The sequence below is a fragment of the Trichechus manatus genome, unplaced genomic scaffold, assembly GCF_000243295.1.
Source record: "Trichechus manatus latirostris isolate Lorelei unplaced genomic scaffold, TriManLat1.0 scaffold00186, whole genome shotgun sequence".
Lineage (NCBI taxonomy): Eukaryota > Metazoa > Chordata > Mammalia > Sirenia > Trichechidae > Trichechus > Trichechus manatus.
Window position 1 is genome coordinate 1,318,803 of NW_004444122.1, and position 16,277 is coordinate 1,335,079.

A 16,277-nucleotide genomic window follows, 5' to 3' on the forward strand; every position below is an offset into this window, starting at 1 on the left:
CCACACGGTGCCAGGGATCCCACACAGTCACCCAAACCATCCCCATAAGTGCCAGGAACCCACACACTCATCCATGCCATCCCCACATGGTGCCAGGGACTGTACACTCACCCATGCTGTTCCCATCAGTGCCAGGGACTACACACTCACCCGCGTCATCCCCATCAGTGCCAGGGACCCCACACTCACCTACACCATCCCCCTACTGTGCCAGGGACCCCACACTCACCCACATTGCCCCCATCGGTGGCAGGGACCCCACAGGGCCACACTGTCCCTATTGGTGCCCACTTGGGCTTGATTTGAAACCTCTCAGGACCTCTTCAGGGGACTCTGCTTCAAGGTGGGACCGGCTGTGCTGCTCCCTCAGAATCTGAACACAAGTTCTAGCATCTAGGGGCTCAGCAAGCCTCCAGGGAGGGGTCTTCGGCCTGCCCCGTGCTCCTGTCTGGGGGAGGGCAGGGGAGGTGGGCTTACCTGGACAGCTCCTCCAGCTTGGACTTGGCGTAGTCCAGGCTGTTGCGCTCAACATGCTCGTGAGGTGTGTGGGCCAGGAGCTCATGTAGCGTCAAGATGTACCTGGGGATCTGTGGATAGGGAAGAGGCAGAGGGACAGGGAGCCGAGACAGACAGAAGGACAGGGATGAGGCAAAGTGACAGGGATGGAGAAAGACAGAGAGACGGGGACAGAGAAATAGGGAGGGTCAGGGAGACAGGGACAGAGACAAAGAGCAAGAGAGGGGCAGAGATAGCGAGAGAGAGACAGTGTGAAGCAAGAAAGAAAGACAAAGAGACAGAGTAGCAGTATAGAGGGATAGAGAGAGACAGAAGAGAGAACATTTGTTCAGCCCAGAGGACTTCCACGGCAGGGCTTAGGAAGGAAATGGGCTGCAGACTCCATCGTGGAGGCTCTTCTAGGGTCTTCTCTGGGGACCAGAGCCCAAGCTGGAGGCTCTACCCTGGCAGGAGGCAGGGCCTGGGGAGTGGGCTCAAGTGTCAGTAGGGCACGAGCCTCCTGATGGCTGTCTGCAGGAGCTGCCCCATGACTTCCCCCGCCTGTTCTGTGGACCGCGGCCAGCTTGCCCTCCACTGGCCAGGACCCGGGGCTGGTCCTAACGCCATTGCCCAGGCAGCCTAGAGCTGCGATCTATATTAGGGATGGTGCCCTCGGGCATGGCTTCCTCCCGGCTGTGGCCCTCACTGCCATGCCCTTCCCGCTGTGGGCCCCCAGGCAGGCAGGGCTGGCGGCCACCTGGAACATGGGGTAGGTGAGGAAGGTCTCCAGTGTCCTCTCCTCGCAGTCGGGTTTGGCCTCGTAGTGCTTCAACAGCTTGTCAAAGTCACGGTTCTGCTTGCAGTGGGCCAGGATCTGCAGGCTGTACTGGTGGTTGCGAACGAACTCCTGGTAGATGTTGAGCATGGGCAGCAGGATGTCAAACAAGTCGGCTGGAAGGAGGGTGGGGGTCAGCCGGATGCCAGTGGGAGACAGATGCTCTGTATGCCTTTGGCTCACCCAGTCCGCTCAGTGAGGCCAGGGGCCAGGCTCAACCCTCCTGCCCTGACAGATCCCTGCCTTTGAGTACCTATCCAGGGCCAGAGAGAGGGGCCCCAGCTATTGGGATCATGTTGGAATCACAGATTTTTAGAGACGGGGGACCCTGTTTCCTCTGACACCTCTTTGTCCAGGGTCAGAGAGAGAAGGTGTAAGGGATGCTGTACTGTGCTTCCTGAATCCCCCTCAGGACGTGTTCTCCCAGCCGCCTGGAGAGCTGGTGGCTCATGACTCTCAGCTGGGTCCCTGTCCACGAATTGCTCTCTGCTAAGGGAAGTTGCTTTGCCCAGGTCATATCCCATCCAATGACTGGTCTGTGTGAGGGTATAAAGGCCAGCCCCCTGCCTCAAGTCGGGCCATCTCTGAATGGCCACCCTAGCTCCAGTGCTCCCCGTGGGGTGGGCTGAGGCCTCTGTTGCAACTGTATGGAAGCCCAGCTTCTCCCTCTTCCCCATCTTGCTGCCCTCGCTCCCCCACTGTGTTGCTGCTGAGGGCACTCCCCAGTAGACCTCCATCCCAGAGTCTCCCACCTGTGACAGGAAGTGACCCATCCCAGGCCACAAGGTGAGTCAGTAGCTGGCTTGGAACTGGGTCTCCTGACGTTCCCACTCCATGGCTTCTCCCCGCCACGTGACAAGCCCTGCTGTGAGTCTCTGCTTCTTCGTCTGTCTGTCCCTTCATCCGTCTGTCCTTGTCCTACCAAGCCTCCCCGGCTCTGCACCCTCTGATTCAGTCATGAGGGTCCCCCTGGCCCGTTTCTCTCTGACCTCCCTCAGGTTCTCTGGGTATATCCTGCTTTTCCAGCCCCCCGAAAGCCCAACCCATCTCCCCAGATCTGCCCTTCAACATGTGGTAGGAAGGGATGAAACCATCTGAAACTTCTGCTTACAAACTTCATTTAAAAAAGAAAAAAAAAAAAAAATGCTTTCCTTGTAATAAACGTGAAATGAGAGCTCTTATAAAAGGGCATTTGATAACCTGATGGACAGTGTCTTCAACAATGCGACTGCAGAAAATGTCTTCCTCCTAGAAATATAGCTTTTGCCAACTTGTCTTTCCCCTTCTGACCTCTTTGAGGGATTCGATGGTTTTAAGGATGCCACTCAGTTCTGCTCTGGAACGTGCCCCAGCCTTGAGGGGCAGCTGACGTCCCCTGCACAGGGACTTCCGGGGTGAAGAGTGGCTGGGGGCCCCTGTGAGGGGCATCTACTCACCCAGGACCAGCGTGGGCCAGCTGGAGACTCGGGCTTTCAGGCCTTGGTAAAAGATCTGGTGCAAAAACATGATGGTTTCACTGAAAAAGAAACACGGGTAAGCTTGACCGAGGGAGCGGGTTCCTGCCCTTCCGGGCTGCCTCGGGCAGGGCCTAGAGGGTCTCCCAAGGCCAGGGCTGCAGAGGGGCCTGAGGGATAGGGCAGCGACCACTTCCTGTGGAAGTCTTTAGCAGCAAACCTCCTTCCCAAGTGAGTCCCTACGCGGATACCCCACGAGCAGAACTTACTATACAATTCATGGGGCCCAGTGCAAAAGGAAAATGTGGGGTTCCTTGTTCAAAAATTATTAAAAATGTCGAGATGGCACTCAGAGACCGGTAAATAAGTGTGGGGCCTGTCAACTTCAAGAGTTGCGTGCCCAGGAAACCATCCCTGCTGGTCAGTTGCCCAGAGGGTAGAGCTGCTGAGACTGACGGCCGCCCCTATTCCCTTGAGCCCCCACCTGCTGGGGGTGCCTCTGAGGTATCTCGGAGGAACCCAGGGCTCTGGAGAACACAGAGTAAAAGCCACTGACGATGTAGAAAGAGCTAGGGGCTTGGGACCCACACAGAGTGGGGCTCGAATCCACTTTCCGCCCCTTCCCAGCTGTGTGACCTTCAGCAAGATGCTTAATGTCTCTGAACCTCAGGTCCTTCCGTGTAAAATATGCAGGCGAAGTGAGGTCACCCCAGCAGGTGAAGTGTCTACTTCAGTACCTAGTACATAGCAGACACTCAGCAAATGCTAGTTTCCTGCCACCATCCCCATGACTGCCCCCTTTCTCGGAATCTGAGTCACAGAAGCAAAAGGACCTAGAATCTCCCTGGTATGCAAAGCCCAACTTTATCACCATCAAACGTGCCCCGGGAACATGCATGCTCCCTGGCAGCCTGGCACTGGGCTGGGGAGGGCCTCTGAGCACCAGGCCACATCTGCCCGGGCTCCCCTCCCTCACACCTTCCCCGCCCACTACACAGGGAGCCCCTCCTCTCCCAGGACAAGCCTTCGAGAACACAAGGAAGACCAGAGAGAGGCGGCGCCTGCTGCTTCCCGCACCCGGGCCTTCCTTCCCAACTGTCTCTCCCCCATTCCGTTCATCACCCCCAGCTCCCACCACCCTGCAGACCTGGAGGTTCCCCCAGTAAGTCTGAAGCTTGCCTTTGAACCAGACATGGTAAGCTGAAAGGATTTTATCCCATTTATGGATAGGAAACTGAGGCCCAGAGAGAGGGACGGATTCTCCCAGGAGTCAGGGGCAGTCCTGAGCCTGTCGCAGCCCGTCTCTCTCTCTCTCCCTGGACAGTTTGCCATGTTTCTTTGCCACAGCAGATGGCCCGTCTTTGGTTATATTCTCAGCAGATGTGCCCCCTGCGCCCTCCTTCCGCTGTGTTTCCCTGCACTTTGTTTGGCTGTTTGAGGTGCCTGTGTTTGCCCCCCTGGGAAGCTGTCATGGGGACTGTCCCCTCTCCCTGCAGCTCCTGAGGGCAACCCCTCGCGCCCACCCTGGGTCTCACTGCCTCAGCACAAGAGCCTGGGCAGGAAGTGCCAAGCGCAGAGACGCCCCTGGGGTGCTGTGGCACAGGAGGCCTCGGCGTGCAGGGCATGGGCTCCAAGTACAGAAGGGGCCCTGGGGGGCGAGGGACTCCGTGACTCCAGAGGGGTGTGAAATGTTCTGTGCATCCCCACTCTGCAGGGAAGGTGGTGGTGGCAGACAGAAAACAGCCAGGGTGGGAGGAAAGAGGGAGGGGGGAGAGAGGGGAGGGAGGTGGGGGAGAGAGCAGAGGAGAGAGGAGATGGGAGAGGATAGAAGAGAAGGGAGGGGAGGGGAAAGAAAAAAGAGAAAGAGCAGGGATGAGAGGAGAGAGGAGAGAGAAGATAGAGGAGAGAGGAAAGAAGAGAGCAGAGGATGGGAGGGGAAGGGAGGGGAGAGAGGGGAGGGGGTGGGGGTGGGGAGAAGAGGAGACCATGAGAACACCTCCAGGCTAATGAGCAAAGCTAGCAACTCCACTATATTCCACAGAATGTGCTGGAAGGAAAACTCCATAAATACTGAAACTAATGGGAACTTAAAAAAAAAATCTCGGTGGAGAAAACTTTCCCACGTTCTCATTCCTGAGTGTGGGTCTGATCATTATCATGAATTTGTCTACCATCTCCCTCAAGTCCCAAGAGAAAGTGCGTCTCCAGGTATCGTTACACATTGATTTCTGGATTAGGAAACTTCCGACGATGAAATCATTTCTTCAGGTAGCAAGTTCCTGCAGAATGATCCTTGTTTCTGTCTGGCCATGGCCCCTGAACTAATTTGCTGAACAGATAAACAAAATGTATCAGTTTTAAGAACCTTGGTAGCCCACATGTGATGATTCTTCAAAAAGCTCAATAGCAAGAAAACCACCTGGGTGCAAGAGAGTGCACAGAGGGAACAACATCTGACCTGAGGGGTACGGGATAGGAGCCAGGGGACTTTCATGGGGTTCCTGAGGGAGCTGTTTGTTCTCTTCTCTCCTACAGGCAGGAGAATCTAGATGACCCTGGGACATTGCCACAGCAAGGCTCAGGGAAGCCATTCCCAGGCAGCTCTGACAGACAACTGTCAGGATACACCCTGGAGGAAAGAAACCTCCTTAAATTCCAATACTGCACAGACTTGTGTAGTAGCATATCAGAAACATCATACGCTAGAACTATGAAAATACAGTTGGTGAAGCCTCATTTTTTTTAAAAGTGTGAACTTTGAGTATTTCACTGTAATCCTATTACCTAGAAATTACCACCGTTACTCATCTGATAAGGAAAAAAAAAGTATCTCATTTTGATTTGATTTGCTTTAAAAAAATCATTATTAGTGGGTTGGTTGAACATTTTTTCCTATATATCGGCCGTTTGTATTTCTTCTTCTTTTGAGAATTCCTTATTCTATTCATATCCATTTCCTATTTTCTATCGTATTAATTTTAAATAACCTTATCCACCAACCGCTCCTTGGAAACCCTATGGGGCAGTTCTACCCTGTCCTACAGGGTTGCCATGGGTTGGAACGACTCGACAGCAACGGGTTTGTGTGTTTTTTTTGGTTTATATACTAAGCAGATAGCCTGACATGTGTGCTGTAGACATTTTTGCTTACCTATTTGTGTGTGTAGTTGTTTTTTTGAAGTTTTTCCTTTTTGCATTTGTAGGTTTACCAATGAATTTCTTTCTGCTTTCTGCCTTGGGCATCGTGTCTGTCCCCGCCCCCAGGCTGCGTTCATACTCACCTATAGTTCATAATAGATTGTATTTTATGGTTTCATTTTTACACATAAATACTTACTATATCTAGAATTTACTTTGGTGTAAGATGTGAATAATGGATATCAGTGTAAGCTTCCTCTCCATTTGGTTCACCGATCTCCCAGTCCTATTTATTCTCATCTCTTTCCTACTGATTTGATAGGCTGTCTTTTCATATTTACAAAATTCTCATATATTCTAAATCTGTTTCTGGACTTCTATTTTGTTCCAATGATCTATTGATCTGTTATTGCTCTGGTCCTCCAAAAACCAAAAAAAAACCAAACCTGTTGCTGTCAAGTCGATTTCGACTCAGAGTGACCCTATAGGAGAGAGGAACTGCCCCATAGGGTTTCCAAGGAGTGCCTGGTGGATTCGAAGAACTGCTGACCTTTTGGTTAGCAGCCGTAGCTCTTAACCACTGCGCCACCGGGGCTCGTTGTTGTTATTACTTTAGAATATATTTGTAAGCTTTTATAATATAGTTTAATTACAGGGTTCATTTATTGTTCTTTTTTGGAATGTTCTTATCTATTTGTATATATTTATTCCTTCGGGTGAGCTTTAAAATCATTTTGCTAGGTTATGTTTCAATTGGAATTATATTAAATTTATCGAAAATTTGGGGAGAAAATGACATCTTTGCCAGATGGAACTTTTCCATCCAAGGGGCCGCTATGTCTCTCTGCCTACTGATGTCTTCATTTAGGCCCTTGTCACACAGGCTCCGTGTTTGTCCCTAGGTATTCTAGGTTTTTGCTGTCATGGAGAATGGGATCCTTTTTGCACATTGTATTTTCTAACTGGTTACTGTAGATATAGAGGAAAACTACCGACGTTGATGATTTCTTTCTTTCACAATCTGAACTCCTAACAGTTTTAGTACTTTTCATGTTGATTCTGACTCTGATTTGCCCCCCGCAGACTTGTTCCTTCTTCATTGACTTCTCATCTCATTCAACTAGACTCATCTCGCCAGCTCAGGCAGAACCTACATTCACTCCATCAAACGCTGCTGATCCTGTTCTCTTCACTCACTCACTCCTGCCACCCCCATCATCTCTGCCTGGACTACTGTCAACAGACCACTAACTTGTCCATTGCTCCCACTCTTGCCCCTGTTCCAACCATTCTCCACACAGTCACCAGACTCATCCTTTACAGGCCTAAATCTGATCCTGTGGAGTGGGATAATGACCCACTCCTTAACTTGGCCTTAAAGCCCTACAAGAACTGCCCCTCCCTGTCTCATGAGTCACTCCCTCTCCCCCTCTCCTCCTGCCACTCTGGCCTTCTTTCTCTTCCTTGAACTTGCCAAGCTTTTTCCTGCCTCACAGCCTTTGCACAGGCTGTTCCCTTTGCCTGAACACTCTTAACTCGCCATCTTTGTTGGCATAGCTCCTCTGTTCATTAGCGAGAGTGCTCCAGTGGTGTGTGTGTATGTACCCACGGAAATGTGCTAGTTTTTAATCAAGTTTTGGTAAAAAGAATTGGGAAACTTTCCACATTTTTCTATGCTCTGTAGCAACTTAAAAAGGGATGATTGACTCTTTTAAAATGCTTAGTTTATTATGACTCTCTAAGAGCACTGGTGGCGCAGTGGTTAAGTGTGCTGTTGCTAACTGAAAGGTTGGCGGTTCAAACTCACCAGCCGCTACTTGGAAGAAAGGTACAGCAGTCTGCTTCCATAAAGATTACAGCCTTGGAAACTTTATGGGGCAGTTCTACTCTGTCTTTTAGGGTTGCTATGAGTCGGAATCAACTCAATGGCAATGGATTTGGTTTGGTTTTCGGTTAAGGGGCAATCTACCGTGCAGTTTTCCTAAATCTACATGATCCTTTGAAAGTGGAACAACCCATTAACATCTTGCAGAACTAGCGTTTTATTCATTCATTCAGCACATAGTTGCTGAGTACCTACTGGGTAACAGGCACTTGGTCAGACATTGATATCCATATATCTGATTCCTGCAGAGAGAAAAATAGAAATGGTCCTCACCAGGGCCACTGCACACACAATTCTAGGGGGTACCGTCCACATCCTAGCCTATGTCAGGGGTTGGCAAACTACGCCCACGGGCCAAATCTGTCTTTGTATGGCCTGTGAGTTTAGAATGCTTTTCACAGTTTTAAATGGTGGAAAAAAAAAAAAATCAAAAGAAGACTATTTTGTGACATAAAAAAATTGCATGTAATTAATGTTAGTGTATTAGTGAATACAATCATGCCCATTCACTCATGTATTATATATGCCTGCTTTCACGCTATAGCGGCAGAGTTGAGTAGTTGCGACAGAGACTGATGGCCTGCAAAGCTGAAAGTTTTTGTTATCTGGCCCTTTACAGAAAAGGTTTGCCGACTCCTGGTCTACGTGAATGGTGCTTCCTGGATTGTGCAGTGCACGACAGGTGCAGCTGTATTCTACTGCCCTGTCCCTGCCCACAGGGAGCTTTATAGTCTAGTGGGGAATCTAGTCGTGAAAGAAATCATTATTTAAGTGTGACAAATGCTACAAAAGGGCAGCACAGGGGTCCTGGGAGTGTAAAACCAGAGGACATCAGCCAACGGTGGCAAGGTCCGGGGGGTGGGAGTTAGTTAGGGGCGTGACATCCAGGGGAAGGCTTAAAGAAGGAGTAGGAGAAAACTGACCGGAGTAGGGTAAAAAGAATGTTCCAGGGAGAGTAAGTGGCCCTTCTACAGGGCACACTGGAAAGTGCTCACCATGCCCTGTGCTCTCCCTGAGCCCAGAAAGGCGTGTGATCTGCCAAAGCCAATCCAAGGTGCATAGGGCTCCGCCAGAGCAGGACAGAACCCGGGCCTCTTCACTCCTGCCCCACCCTCTGCCAACTGTACTTCGCCAGTTAGTCATCATGGGTTCAAGCACCTGCCTCTCCCCATTCCCTAGCCCATGCAGACATGACAAACTGATCGTGGCACTCGCCCTCACCGAGCTGGATGTGGCCTCATTGTCCTTCTCAACCCAGGGCTCCAGGCAGCCACTGCCAATCAATCAGATACAAACCATTCGCTCCCTAGGGCTCGACGTCTCTCATCACGGGGCAAGCACAGGATGCTGGGCATGATTTTTATTACAGGGAAATAGTCCAAGTTTATATGCTTATTGTCTTGGTTAAACAAAGCCTGCTGCAGCTGTTTAGCTCAAAGATCTTTTCTCCTCTTTTTGTAAAGCACACAGTTAATACCCTCCCCAGCTCTGCAACATCCTTGATGAATCTTCCAACCTGGAGGAAGGCCTCGCTCTTCCCACGGACCTCTGTTAATAAGCGCCAGTAAACCAAATCACCAAATTAGTATCAGGTTTTTAACGTGGCTGTACATTTCAGCCTAAAAGCTAATCCAAGGGAAAGCTATGTGCTGGCACGCTTTCTAATACGTGGGCTGCTGGCCTCTGCCCTGGGCTATCGACGCACCGAGCTCTGGACTGTGGTCTGAGGTAGGGGGACTGGGGAGGGGCATGTCCTGGGTCCCCACAGCACTTACAGGAAACAGGAAGGCTGGGCTCATGTGCGAGGGAAAGTGATCTAACCTGACAAGCGTGAGACAGTGCCTTTGGAGCTCTGCGCTGTAATAAGCCACAGTCTGGGAGAGCGGAGGGCGGCGGGGAGATTCTATCTCATTATTTAACAAGGCTGCAGGGGAGATGACAGGGCCCACGTGGCCCACCTCCGCATCTGTGGACCCAGCATGCAGCCGGGCACGGAGTGCCACTTGCTTGTGTTTGTTGAGTGAATGAGCCAATGAGTGTCCCTGCCTTTGGTGGGGCCACTGCTCACCAACACTCTCCTTCCACTCTCATCATTGCTGGGCACCTTCCGACAGGCTGGCTTCCTGTCAACAATAGGAAGGGGAAGACAGATTTGGGTGAATCTATCTACCTGCCCTGCCAAAGGATTCATAGGTCTAGATGAAGTCTCTTTCCCTGTTTCTTTTTTGGGGGTGGGGGTGGGGGTGTGGATTATATCCCTAAAGACACACAGCTGATTTGTTCCCAGGTCAACAGTGGAATATGAAATCTCCTTCAGAAGCAAGGCCGGGGATTGTCTGAGATTTAGGGCCCGGGTTTAGAGTTGAGGAATGGATGCTAGGTGGCTGTGTCTGAGATAGAGAGAGGGGAGAGAACCCTCACAATGGATGTGGGCTCCACCCTCCCTATTCCTTTATAAATTTCTTTGCTACAAATTCTCCCTCATTTCCTACTTTCCATTTTTTTGTGTCAAGATTCTTCCTATCTGTCTGTCTGTCTACCTACCTACCTACCTACCTATCATCTAACCATTAATACATCTTTCCTCCCACTTATTCTCCTTTTAAATCTAAACGTGTTTTCCAAGCCCTTGGTTTCACCTGCTCATCACTAAAATTGGCAAACAAATATTCAGTTCCTGTATACATGCGACATGTATCACCCCTTAGTGACAATATTTTTCTTAAACTACTAATCTTCTTTTGTCTGGATGGGTTTACCTGTTCGACATGGGTAAGATCATGTAAGTGGGATCATACAATATTTGTTCTTTTGTGTCTGGCTTACTTCACTAAGTATAATGTTTTCAAGGTTCATCCATTGGTGGTACGTATCAGAATTCATTTCTCCTTATGACTGAATAATATTCCATTGTATGTATATACCACATTTTGTTTATCCATTCATCTGTTGACAGGCACTTGGGTTGTTTCCACCTCTCCGTTTCTTTTTAGGGTCAGTGTTGAAAATATCAGCTTCATGAGAAGACAAAAGTCCCCCTTCCTCCCTCTTCTTTACTCTCTATTACAGGTACCCTGCTGAATTCATTCATTTCTTAAAAGATAAAAATGTAAAATCATGGTGTGATTTTTCAAACAGGCTGTGAACAAATGCTAGGATCTGGTGTGAATAGTCTTAACCAAAGATTCTGGGTTAAAAAAATTCCATTAACGATCAATACAGTCTAACAAAGTTATATATATAAAAAAATACAAAAGATAAATATGAAAGAAAACCTTTGTCTCTTAGTGATTATGAGAAACAGTCACTGAAAGTTTGCAATAATGGCCTAAAATGCAAGAAAAATACAAACAACATAACAATATAACAAGGCTTCCTGAAGTATTCCTGAAGCAACTGGCCACAGCCAAGCCACCCACACAGGCCGGCATGGTGATCCAAGGCCGGGCTTTTCCAGTTGTGGCCCAGGACCCGAAGCATCAGCAGCACCTGCTGACTTGTTAGAAATGCACATCCTCAGCCCCATTCCAGACCTTGAGATCGAGAAACTCTGACGGTAGTGCCCAAGTTCTAGGCTCAAGTGTGAGAACCTCGCTCTAAAGCAAGGCAGGTATCGCAGGAGAACTGTCCAAGGTCTCCTCAGGAAGAACCAAGCCCTTCACTTTCCAGCCAAATTTTAAGTCTCTGAATCTAAAAGACTCAGTTGTATTTTCTGGAGCCAATGTTACCTGATTTCATAAAAAGATAGCATACATTTTCTTTATTTTGGTAATTTACATAATATTTAAAAATTGTGTTCAACATATATATTAAAGACAATGTTGTCAGACTCACTGACTCAGGGTTTCTAGAAGGTTGTGTAAGGCCAAAAGCACGTTTCCCTCCTCCTACTTCTTTCTCTCGGCCTCTCTGTTTCTCCTTCTTCTGATGCCTCGTCCACGTCCATGGTGTCAGCCCTGTCCCACCCCAATGACTTTCAGCCTTTCCAGCTCCCATTTCTTGTCTGGGCATCAGAACCATGTTTGACTCACATCCACTGCCTCTGCCACCTCCCCTGGGGTGTCCCAAGTCCCCTCAAACTCACCACACCACACTGGCAGGGGAAGGGGGAAGAGGAGGGCACAGAGAAGGTGACCCTGGGTCACAAATACCTATGTAGAGCGCTTGGCTGGTTAGAATTAGTGAAATGACTGAATGATGAATATTTTTTATAACAATGCGGTTTAATTACCATCTATTATGGATTGAATGGTATCCCCCCAAATATGTGTTGGGATCCTAACCCCTATACCTGTGGATGTAATTTAGTGTAAATGTAATGTAATCATCTTCCATAATGTAATGTAATGTAACCCATCAGTTGAAGCTATCCAGTGTAGGGCTGATCCGAAACCTAATTGCTTTTTCGTTATATAAAGAGAAGATCAGACACAGAGACATTCGAGCATATACCAGGGAAGACAACACCATGTGATGATCACCAAGAACAAAGGAATGCCAGGGACTACCCACGAGGAAGGAATCCACATGGCCTAGACCTCAATTTGGACTTCTAGCCTCCAGAACTATGAGAAAATGAATTTCTGTTCTTCAAAGCCCACTACCTGTGGCATTTCTGTTACAGCAGCACTAGGGAACTCAGACACCGTCTAAGGTCACACACTGATTCACTTTAATTCCTAGACGCGGATCATCTGCAAATAGAACTCTCTCTATGTTTTCATTTTTTGTTATTTTTATATAGTTTACACAATTTTCTTGCCCATCAAGAAGCTCCTTTAATCCATTTCCTAAGAAAATCCTTAAAGAGGCTGACAGCAGAAAAGCAGTCATCAGCTCAGCCTCTGAAGTTCCAAAGACCCCGTCCTAATGCCCAGAGCCACCAGCTGGGAAAAGTGACTGCTTTTATAAATTACGTGGGAAGCGTGGTACAGAGCAGCACTCTGAAGGGCCTAAGAATTCTAAATCTGAACCTGACCCCAGGCCATTATGACCGAATAGAGGTAGGAGAAGAGACTATATTTTATTTAACATTTTGTAGCTTGATTTAAAACTTTTAAACATTTAAACCAGGGTGTCTCAACATTGGCTGGCTAATTCTTTGTGGTGGGGGCTGTCCTGGGCACTGTAGGATGTTTAGCAGCATCCCTGCCTCTACCAGCTAGATGATACCAGCACCCTCTCCCAGTTGTGACAACCCGAAATGTCTGCAGACATTGCCAAATGTCCCCTGGGGAGCACCGTCGCCCCCGTACAGAAACATTGACTTTGCTCCAGGCCTCACGGGTGTTGGGGCAGGGCGGTTTCTAGCTACCTGACCTTCGGCAACTTCCTTCATCTCGGGGCCTCAGTTTCCTTATCTGCACTTTGCGGGCATTAGATGAGGACTCCTGTCAAAGTTCAGCTCAGCACCTGGTGGCCAATACCAGTTAAGCCCCTTCTTCCCACCCTGGCCAAGTGCGCTGAGGTGGGGCGAACCTTTGGGAGTGCTCACCTGTTCAGGAAGATGCTGCTGACATCATCGTGTGTGATGGGGGGCTTCTTGGAGCTGGCGGCCATGCGCAGCGGGCGCAGGAAGTTGTTGACAAGGATGTGCAGCTGCTGCACGTACTCAGCCTCGGCCTCCAGCATGCTGAACACCACCTGGTTCCTCTTGCGCATGCTGTCGGCGTGGGGCGACCGGATGTAGTCCTGGATGATGGTCTTCCACTTGCGCCGGCACAGCCAGCCCCGCAGGAAGCTCTGCACCTGGGTGCCCAGACCAGCAGAGAGTCTCCCGTTAGACTTGGCTTCTCTTGTCCTGACAGGCTGGAGCTCCCCAAGAGCAGGGACCAAGACTTTGTCATCCCCCAAGGTCCCTAGGCGATGCAAACATTTGCACCCAGCTGAAGCCCTGGTGGCACAATGGTTAAGCACTCAGCTGCTAACCCAAAAGTTGGCAGTTCAAACCTGCCCAGTGGCTCTGTGGGAGAAAGACCTGATGATCTGCTTCCATAAAGATTGTTGTTAGGTGCCACTGAGTCGATTTTGACTCCTAACAACCCCACGTGGCGGAGGACTGCCTTGCAAGGTTTTCTAGGCTGTAATCTTTATGGGAACAAATTGCCAGGTCTTTCTCCCACAAAGCTGCAAGATGGGTTCGAATTGCTGACCTTCTGGTTAGCAGCTAAACACTTAACACTTAGCACCACCAAGACTCCTTCCCATAAAGATTACAGCCTAGAAAACCCTATGGAGCAGTTCTGCTCTGTCACACGGGCTCACTATGAGTTGAAATCGACTTGACGGTACCTACCAACAACAACAACTAACCTAAAAGTTGTCAGTTTGAACCCACCCAGTGGCACTGCTGAAGAAAGTCCTGGCAATCTGCTTCCGAAAAGGTTACAGCCAAGAAAACTCTATGGAGCAGCTCCATTCTGTAACACATGGGGTGGCTATGAGTCAGAACTGACTTGACGGCGATGGGGCTGGGTTTTTGTTTTTGTTTTTGGCATGCTGGGCGTGCCGGAGAAAGAGCATAGACATGGACCGGGCCTGGCTCTGCTACCTGCATCATGCTGGGCAAGCTGTTTGGTCCCTCCGAGTCAATTTTCCCATCCGTAAAATGGGGCTAATGAGATGATGGCTGGACTCAAGGTGTAGTCTACGGACTGGTAACATCAGCATCTCCCTAGAGAGCTTGGTAGAAATGCAGATTCTCGGGCCCTGTCCCAGACCTACTGGATCAGACTCTGCGTTTTAACCAGAAGCATTTGCTGAAGGGGGACAATGTGGCCCCACGTCTCCATGAGAGGCAGCTTGAGGATAAAGGGTTGCCACCGTGCTGGGCACGGCTCACACCTTCTCTCTTCTAATGACTGGCCTGAAAGCCCAGAAGTCTCAATTAAAGCTTGTCTGGAGAGAGGGCGATTATCAAATTGAATAGAACATGGCAAATTAGTTAATCTTATGCTTGGGCCTCATCAGCGGCTTCTGAGTGCTGGCGCCTGCCCGAAGCCTCTTCTCCTGCCACAGTAGGGAATGGTAAAACACTTAACTCCTTGTCTTAGAGTCGGGCTGCTTGGAGTGGCCTCGTTTTGGCAAGAACTTGGAAAAGGGCCTTGATTCACATACACAGAAAGTCATTTAAGACGCACATGCTTCCAACCAGGGGCCACCTGGCTCCCCGCCACTTCCACTCCTGAGCTGTGTGCAAGCTCAGAGTCCACACAGGGAGGGATGTGGGGAATGGGCAACAGAACAAGATGGCTGGATGGAGCTGGGGTTGGGGTGCTGGGAGTCCTGCTCTGGGGATCACCTGCTGGGGGCCCAGGCAGAGTGATAATCAAAATATGATCAGCTGAAATGGGCACAGGCCATAAGCACCAGATACACACCTGACAGCCGGCTAGGGGTGTTTGTTGTGGAGAGGGGAGGGCTGATCGGAGTCGCAACAGCTACCTATGAAGGTAGGAGGGAAGAGCTTTCTCAAAGAGGGTAGGGCTTGCTCTGAGGCTCCCAAAACCAGTTGTCGTTCAGTCAACTTCAACTCATGGCGAACCCATGTGTATCAGAGTAGAACTGCGCTCCACAGGGCTTTCAGTGGCTGATATTTTGGAAGTAGATCGCCAGGCCTTTCTTCCAAGGCACCTCTGGGTAGACTCGAACCTACAACCTTTCAGTCAGCAGCTGAGTGTGTCAACCATTTTCACCACACAGGGATTCTCAGAGGGTGATATCAGAGTGATGAAAAGTGAATTTCAGCTGGTCTTTAAAAAAAATGCTCCAACCAGAAAGGCCGCTAGGAGTGGCTGGCGGGGGACAGGGTAAGCTGGGAAGCCCAGCGGGCCTGAGCAGAGAAGGGAAGCAGGCATCCCTCCTGGGTGGGCTTGGTTTAGTCCTGGGTGGCAGATTCAAATGCCTTCAGGGGCCTGGCAGGTCCTATAAATGTCTGAAGCCAGCCGGGTAGGGACCTAACGGGGGCAGTAACCCTTGACTGCGGTCATATGTGGGAGGCAGCCCAGGGCAGCTGGACCTTCTGCTTTTGCAAGAGGCCGTGCAGCCCAGAGATTGAGGGCATGAGCTCCTCAGCTGGGTGGCCAAGCTGTGACCATGACTCTGCAAATATTTAGCTGTGTGACCTTGGACACGTCATTGCCTCTCTGTCCCTCAGCGTCCCCATATGTGAAGTGGAGACAATAATAAAACCCCATAGGGTTTTCAGTGAGGATCAAATTAATCCACATCAACTTCTAGAATAGTGTCTGGCACATAGAAAGTGCTTAATGAATGTTAGCTATTTCTAGTCTCAAGAGGAATCAGAAATCCAGATTTTTATGTGAAATGTTTAGCTTTTAAAACACTGGTAACAAATTAAAAAAAAAAAAAAAAAAAAATAACAAAATTCTGTGTGGGCTTAAAAACATCAAACACAATAGCAGGCTGAATTTGGCTCCTGGGATGCCAGCTTGCAGCTTCTGGTCTGGGT

General features: G+C 49.5%; 1 protein-coding gene across 2 annotated transcripts in view; it reads right to left on the bottom strand.

The window, feature by feature from the left end:
• Positions 1-16,277, bottom strand: part of RASGRF1 (Ras protein specific guanine nucleotide releasing factor 1) — a 118,120-nt gene that overhangs the window by 54,814 nt on the left and 47,029 nt on the right. For both annotated transcript variants that reach the window (XM_004387484.2, XM_004387483.1), the window contains exons 5-8: positions 13,302-13,555; positions 2,767-2,846; positions 1,253-1,446; positions 478-587 (exon numbers count right to left, since the gene is read on the bottom strand). In XM_004387484.2, the coding sequence (XP_004387541.1) occupies positions 478-587; positions 1,253-1,446; positions 2,767-2,846; positions 13,302-13,555 (638 nt within the window). The remainder of the gene's footprint in view (positions 1-477; positions 588-1,252; positions 1,447-2,766; positions 2,847-13,301; positions 13,556-16,277) is intronic.